We start from the raw sequence: 8,053 nt of genomic DNA on the forward strand, positions 1-8,053 counted from the left end.
ACACAACCAAAACGTTACAGGAAAAGTGTGATGACAGCAGCAGCCAAGCTTCATAAAGACCCGCTTCTACTCTACCACTAAGGGCTAACTCAAGCTGCCCCCAATTGGGCCTTGAACACACAGTGGGTTATAACAGAGTTAGAAATTATGGCACACTGTGGAAACCCAATTAATATACAGTGGTACCTCGGGTTGGGGATGCGGGTGGCGCTGTGGGTTAAACCACAGAGCCTAGGGCTTGCCGATCAGAAGGTCGGCGGTTCGAATCCCTGCAACGGGGTGAGCTCCCGTTGCTCGGTCTCAGCTCCTGCCAACCTAGCAGTTCGAAAGCACATCAAAGTGCAAGTAGATAAATACCTCCAGCGGGAAGGTAAACGGCGTTTCCGTGCGCTGCTCTGGTTCGCCAGAAGCGGCTTAGTCATGCTGGCCACATGACACGGAAGCTGTACCCCGGCTCCCTCGGCCAATAAAGCAAGATGAGCACCGCAACCCCAGAGTCGGCCACAACTGGACCTAATGATCCAGGGTCCCTTTACCTTTACCTCGGGTTGCAAATACCTCGGCTTACAAACACTTTGGGTTACAGACTCCACTAACCTGGAAGTAGTATTTCAGGTTAAGAACTTTACCTCAGGATGAGAACAGAAATCGTGCGGTGGCAGCGGGAGGCCCCATTAGCTAAAGTGGTACCTCAGGTTAAAAACGGTTTCAGGTTAAGAATGGACCTCCGGAACGAATTAAGTTCGTAACCAGAGGTACCACTGTATCTCCCATCCTGATCTAGTTTCAGCACAACAGTGAAGATGAGCAAATGACAGATTCTTAGTTACATACTCAGAACTGGTTTGGCTATAATCCTGGGTAGCATACTGAGGAGCCAAGATAGGGCCTACAGACAGCCCCAAATCTGTGTATATGTCCACACAGAGCAGAGGTGCTGTGATGGTTTGTGTATGCTCTTCGCAATAAGCACCCTCTGCTCACTCAGAGAAATATTTACAGTTCTTTATTTTACATATGTACAATCAGCACAGTACAATCATGCATCTGCATCTTCTGGTTCAGATTCAAGGAGTGGTCTTCTGCTTTTCCTCCAACAGAAAAGGCGGGGAAGCTTCATGAGACATCTCTGATCCCTGCGCTTTAATCCTCTCCTTTCCTGTGCCAAAGGCACAGGCATAGGCTCCCCATCTGTACCTGAGCTTCCTGTGCAGTGCTGGGGCTCTGCCTCAGTATCGGAGAGCCTTTCTGCCTCCTGGCTCTCTCCCTCTTCCCCTTCCGTCACTTCCTTTCTATCTCCTTCTGACTGTTCCTGCCCTGACTCTTCTCTTCTCCTCCAACCCAAAGGCATTTCTTGGCAGTCCCGTGACAGGTCTCCACACAGGTCACATTAAGATCTGAATGTCACTCCTTAAAAGGTGCAGGAGGGCAAGAGAACTTGGGTGGCACAGAGCTTGTTTCTGGTGCCCTCCATTCCAAACACACAGGGGACCCCAGCACAAGCATGTTCCTGACCTTCCAGCTTGCGCAGAATTGGCAAAGATAAATCTTGCATAAAATAGGGCTCCTCCGCCACACAAGTGTGCATCAGATGACTGTTTTGCTTGCAAGGCCTGGTTGGTAACAGGAGCTGTATTTGTTCTTATGTTCAGGGCAGCACTTCAGAAATTGTGAGAATGTTTTTTAAAAAACAGAAACGCAACATCGTTTTGTCAACGCAATGCACTAACATTCCTGAACTCCTCTCAGCAGGTGATACTGGTATTTTGTTAACAGGAGGCCTAGGCGTGATTTTTGTGCACTGTGGTGCAGTTATATCCCCACCTCCCTGGCAAATACTCTTTGTTCTGCACCTCTATTGAGCATGAGGCTTCATACAAATCCTGAATTCAGGCTGTGTGCTCCAATTATGGCAAGTTCACCGTTACTGATATCTGAAAAGAGCTTTCTGCAGCTATCACCCCATAAATGAAAAATGAAATGTCACACTCATTCGTTTATGGACTATGCAGATCTGCTAAGAAAAAGAAATCCAGAATATCTCATTCTCTACCAGACTGAACAACCTGGCATTTTGCACTTTCGTTCTGGCCTAGAGATTTAAAGTCTATTTTAACCAGCTGTTTAACAAAAAGTGGATATCACAGAAACTGAAGATTCACCCGTTGCAGCTACATACTCTCTCGATACATTTACGGGGAAATAACAACCATATATTTCTTTACAAGTGTGAAAAATGCATTAAGTCAGCCTTTACTGACATCAGGTCTTCATACTCACTTATTATGGAATTCGTAGATTTCCTGCATGTTTCCGAAGATAATATGTTCCTTATTGACAATACCAGGTGGGATCTCTTCAACGCCACTTGTTATTTCCCATAGATATGTCTGGTCAAAAGCACAAGACAAAAAGGGTGAACTGTGAATTTGCTTGACGGTAACAACTCAAAAAGCAACCTTTCCAAAACTGAGATATACAAGATCACACCAATATCTGTAATGTATGGCCACTTTAGCTTTTATTGTAAACTCTGGTCTGGTTTTATACAAATGAAATTCTAACCATAGGCAAAATACTTCATGGTATACATGAAGTCATAAGAGTTTAAAATCCAAGCACTGCAATAGCTACAACGGGAATATGATTCCTCTCTGGTTTTAACAGTGAACAGGCATTTCTGTTCAAAGAGAATGAGCCGGTTCTCGAATGTGCGATACACATAATGGAAGCATTAGCACAGGATCATCTCTTTTATAGAAAACACCAAAGCCTAAACAAAGGCAGCAGTCCGCTCACGGTGATTCCTCCCCAAAAATAAAAAATAAAAAGTGTAAACAAACTGTGCCCGTGTCCAGCTAACATAGGAGTTTTGCAGCAGCAAAACAAGATTCTGGCCAAGTCAACAATGGCTGCCTAGGACAATTCAGTTGACAAACAGGTCTGCTTAAGATGTAAGATGGCACAAATTGGCCCTTCAATTCTACAGTTTGCAAAAGTTCTACGTGAGACCCATCCCATATGGTCACACACTTACATCCAAACACTCTCGGAGATCTCTCACGTAAGCCTTCTCTGTCTGGATAAGCTCCGCCATAATGAACCTTTGAAACAGAAAGGAAACATCAAACACAAACACAAAGGAATTACAAGGGGGGGGGAGAGGGGGGAGTTTATTTGTTTTTGCCGATTCTTAAGCAGAGACAACGTTGGGTCAACAGTCCAAGACTGAATAAAGCATGGTTTATGAAGACTTCTCCCTCACCCCTTGAACACCAGCTTTGGTACAGATTTGGCACGGAGATGGTAGCTTGGATTAAGCCAGGGTTCCCCGTTATATCTGAACCGGGGAACTCTGCTGTAAAGTCAGTGAACAAACCAGGAAAATAAATCACTTCAAGCATATCCAAAGAATGCACACAAAAAGTGAGAAGTGAAAGCATTGGGATTTCCAGACTGAAGTCAGATTCCTAAAAAAATAATAAACCATGTATTTTTGGAACCCTTTGATTTCTCCCTTTTTCTTCTGTACACCATGCTTGGTTTACTGTCCTTTTTTATCATTTATATGGAGAATTTCCAAAAGGAGAACTTAAAATTTACCATCTATATAGGAAGAGAGCTTTAAACAAACAAACAAAACAAAACATTTCATCTACTCAAAAAGCCACCCCCTTTCAATGTGTAAGGCTAGTACTGGGAAGTGGAAAAGCACAAATGGAGGAGGGGGGGGAGATATCAAACCACACACGAAGCTAAACCATGCACAAAGATTTCTATAGAGTGTGGAAAACACTGCATTACTCTTTCCTGCGGGCAGACTTCCTCTTTTCTTCATTAAGCTCGTGAGCAGCATCTCTCAGCTTCACCTCTGACCCAGGGACACTGGCTGGGATTATATCCAGCTGCAGGCTTTTACTCTGAATTAAGAGGGGGAAGACAACAGAATTAGCAGAGGTAGAGGGGAAAGAGAAAAGGCAGCTGTCTAGTAAGGAGCTTAAGCCACCGCACTAAGCCAGCCCACGTTTCTGCTAGCAGAGGAACAAAAACCAAAAAACCCTGCAGCACTTACCGATTTATTGGAATCTGAAGAAATCCCCAGGGCTTTCTCTAAAGAGGTCCTATACTTTTCCATGCGCAGAGAGAAGTCCCTGTATCTTTTGTCCACCGCTGTGACACATTTTTTAATCTCCGCTGCATGGGCATGGCCCTTTTCACAAAAGCCGTCTGCCAGCTGTATCAACAGCTTCACCCTCTCTTTGGTTTGCTGTGGGAAACACAAAAGGCAGAAAGGTAGAACTGTGGCAGAATGACAACTATCCAGTAAAAGAAGCATCCGCACAAGTGATTTAATAATAATAATAATAATAATAATAATAATAATAATAATAATAATAATTTATACCCCACCCTCCCCAGCCGAAGCCGGGCTCAGGGCGGCTAACAACAGTAAAATAATACAACATTCTAAAATCATTTCATTATAAAATTAATTCAAATCAAATTGATGGCAACCATTGGGCTAGAGTTCTGTGAAGATTGCCAATGGAGGGAGTCAGGCTGTGCCCTGGCCAAAGGCCTGGTGGAATAGCTCTGTCTTGCAGGCCCTGTGGAAAGATGTCAAGTCCCGCAGGGCCCTAGTCTCTTGTGACAGAGCGTTCCACCAGACTGGAGCCACAGCCGAAAAAGCCCTGGCTCTTGTTGAGGCCAGCCTAACCTCTCTGTGGCCTGGGACCTTCAAGATGTTTAGCAGATAGTTTGCAAACAGACGAGGCCATCTCTGAACAGCTCTCTGTTGCTCTTGCCATAACACAAAAAAATCAGGATTGTTATTTGATTTCAAACCATCCATTTAAATGAGGATCCATCTACAGTGGTGCCTCGCAAGACGAAAATAATTCGTTCCGCGAGTCTCTTTGTCTTGCGTTTTTTTCATCTTGCGAAGCACGGCTATTAGTGGCTTAGCGGATTAGCGCTATTAGCGGCTTAGAAAAGGGAGGGGGAGGAAAAAAACTCGCAAGACGTTTTCATCTTGCGAAGCAAAGCCCATAGGGAAATTCGTCTTGCGAAGCGCCTCGAAAAACGGAAAACCCTTTCGTCTAGCGGGTTTTTCGTCTTGCGAAGCATTCGTCTTGCGGGGCACCACTGTATTTTGAGTTTTCGGGCTCCTACAAAGTAAAGATTTGACAGGCAGAATTTATCTTAGAAATCTATTCCTCCAGCCTCACAGCTCAAGTTTATGTTACCCCAGATTGCTGATGAGCAAGGAACAGAGAGCTGAAGTTTTTAGTCCTCATGGTGGCAGAGGAAAGCCAAGGAATATCTCAACAGGTTTGCAGAAGTAAGGGAGGAGGATTCCTCGCAGCCAGCATATTTATATACCCCTACAATTTCTATTTTCTCCTAAACAACCGCCAAACTAATCCCTGTCTTCCTGTTCATCACATGCCAATTGCTTTATGGGCCCTCCTTACATAAACCATCCTAGAAGGCCTAAATCTTAAGAATTGGAATAAGAAGAATAGAAAATGTGATGTTGGTGTTGTCTTTTAAGCGACTGACTCTCTGACACAGCCTCAACTTAAACCAAACTTCAGTGGCACAGCTAAGAGCATAAAAGGTGGGATCCAGTATCAGAACCAGCAAAGATTCTTGTTGAAATTCTTTACTACAAGAAGAGGAAGAGGAAGAGGAAGAAGAAGAAGAAGAAGAGGAGGAGGAGGAGGAGTTGTTTGGATTTGATATCCCGTTTTATCACTACCTGAAGGAGTCTCAAAGCGGCTAACATTCTCCTTTCCCTTCCTCCCCCACAACAAACACTCTGTGGGGTGAGTGGGGCTGAGAGACTTCAGAGAAGTGTGACTGGCCCAAGGTCACCCAGCAGCTGCATGTGGAGGAGCGGAGACGCGAACCCGGTTCACCAGATTACGAATCCACCGCTCTTAACCACTACACCACACTGGCTCTGAGGGCATGCTCTGAGGCACCACACACAGGTCGTAAATAAAATAAAATATAATTCATTTACTTCTCAAGCACAGTTCTTCCTCTGGACCCTGCATTTCCTGAAACACATTACTGATAAACACCATACTCAAATTGTTTCGATACCACTATCAACTAGTGAAATGTATTCTTGCGTTCTTTTCACAACATAGCTCAAATATGCGTATCCATTGTGGAATTGACTCTGTAGGTACAAAATACCTGCAACTACAAAGCACACAAAATCTTTGCTTGCTCCTATATAAGCAGAATGCGGTTTAGTGGTCAAGTGCTGAGTTGTTCATTACATGCGTAGGTAAAGGTAAAGGTAAAGGATCCCTGACAGTTACGTCCAGTCACGGACGACTCTGGGGTTGCGGCGCTCATCTCGCTTTCAGGTCGAAGGAGCCAGTGTTTGTCCGCAGACAGCGCACGGAAACGCCGTTTACCTTCCTGCCAGAGCAGTACCTATTTATCTACTTGCACTGGCATGCTTTCAAACTGCTAGGTTGGCAGGACCTGGGACAGAGCAACGGGAGCTCACTCCGTCGCAGGGATTCGAACCGCCGAGCTTATGATCGACAAGCCCAAGAGGCTCAGTGGTTTAGACCACAGCGCCACCCACATCCCTACATGCTTAGCTAGCCAACCCTTTATGCTTTCAGAACACAGAGGACCCTGTTACAAAGCAAAAAGAGCGACTGGTGTTGCTGCCGTCTTCTTTTCCCCTTTAACAAGAAACTTTGGCACAAGTGGGCAAGACGCATAATGCAAACTAGAGCAGCAGCACCCCAAAACACACAATCATTTCAAAGAACTCATTGGAACCTGAAGGAGCGTCTCCACTTCCATCATTCAGCCCGGACACTGAGGTCCAGTTCCAAGGGCCTTCTGGCAGTTCCCTCTCTGCAAGAAGTGAAGCTACAGGGAACCACACATTCCCGGAAGTGGCGCCCGTCCTGTGGAACACCCTCCTGTTAGATGTCAAGGAAATAAACAACTATCTGACTTTTAGAAGACATCTGAAGGCAGCCCTGTTTCGGGAGGTTTTTAATGCTTGATGTTTTATCATGGTTTTAATATTCAGTTGGGAGCTGCCCAGAGTGGCTGGGGAAACACAGCCAGATGGGCGGGGTATAAATAATAAATTATTATTATTACAGTGGACGCTCGGGTTGTGAACGTGATCCGTGTGGGATGCACATTCGCAACCCGCAGTGTCGCGTCTGCGCATGCACGGGTTTCAATTGGGCTCTTCTGCACATGCGCAAAGAGCAATTTAGCACTTCTGTGCATGTGCAACCGCTGAAACCCAGAAGTAACCCGTTCCGGTACTTCCGGGTTTTGGTGGTCCATAACCAGAAAAAACGCAACCTGAAGCGTCTGTAACCCGAGGTATGACTGTATTATTTATTATTATTATTATTATTATTATTATTATTATTATTATTATTAGTGTGTAGAGGAGGGGTAGGCAACCGCTGAGCTAAGGGTCACATGCACCCTTCAATTCAATTTCAGAGCCTGGCTGGAGAAAAGAAGGGGGAAATCATGGTGGAGAAATCCCCAAAAGATGAGGCGATGTAAGGAGGATGAAGGAGAAAGCTCTCTGCAAGCTTGCTCAGTCACTTTTGTCTCTGGCTCCATCCTTCATCTGCATGCTAAGGGAAAGTGGCCTTTGATAGAAAAGGGCCCCCCCCAATCCAGGTGCAGAGACTACATGTGGTTGGGAAGAGGGAACATACCTGCCTGCCCTACACCCCTTTCAATCGACGATGCGGCTCCACTTCTCCCAAAGAGGTAAAAACAGGCACAAGACACAGCAAGAAAATGGCAGGGGACCTTAACCGCCGTCGCAATTTACCTTGGCCGTAATCTGAAATTCTTCATGCTCCTTTAGCAGCTCTTGAGTATGCTGGATACTGGAGCCGGTGGAAGTGTGCGTAGATAAATAAAATTCTCCATTGTCATGGATCCATTCAAGAGCCTAAGGGAGAAAAAGATCACAAAGAAGAAGAGTTAGACTACCTTTCAGCAAAGGCAACTTATTTCCTAGGTGTAGAATCCC

The 8,053-nt window shown here is 45.2% G+C and overlaps 1 protein-coding gene across 8 annotated transcripts in view; it reads right to left on the minus strand.

Moving 5' to 3' along the window:
• TRIO (trio Rho guanine nucleotide exchange factor) overlaps positions 1-8,053 on the minus strand; it is a 268,477-nt gene that overhangs the window by 91,514 nt on the left and 168,910 nt on the right. For all 8 annotated transcript variants that reach the window (XM_081872947.1, XM_081872950.1, XM_081872949.1 and 5 more), the window contains exons 21-25: positions 7,850-7,972; positions 4,073-4,267; positions 3,805-3,920; positions 3,038-3,104; positions 2,281-2,390 (exon numbers count right to left, since the gene is read on the minus strand). In XM_081872947.1, coding sequence (XP_081729073.1) covers positions 2,281-2,390; positions 3,038-3,104; positions 3,805-3,920; positions 4,073-4,267; positions 7,850-7,972 — 611 coding nt within the window. The remainder of the gene's footprint in view (positions 1-2,280; positions 2,391-3,037; positions 3,105-3,804; positions 3,921-4,072; positions 4,268-7,849; positions 7,973-8,053) is intronic.

Source organism: Podarcis erhardii, assembly GCF_964252035.2.
Source record: "Podarcis erhardii genome assembly, chromosome: 8".
Taxonomy (NCBI): domain Eukaryota; kingdom Metazoa; phylum Chordata; class Lepidosauria; order Squamata; family Lacertidae; genus Podarcis; species Podarcis erhardii.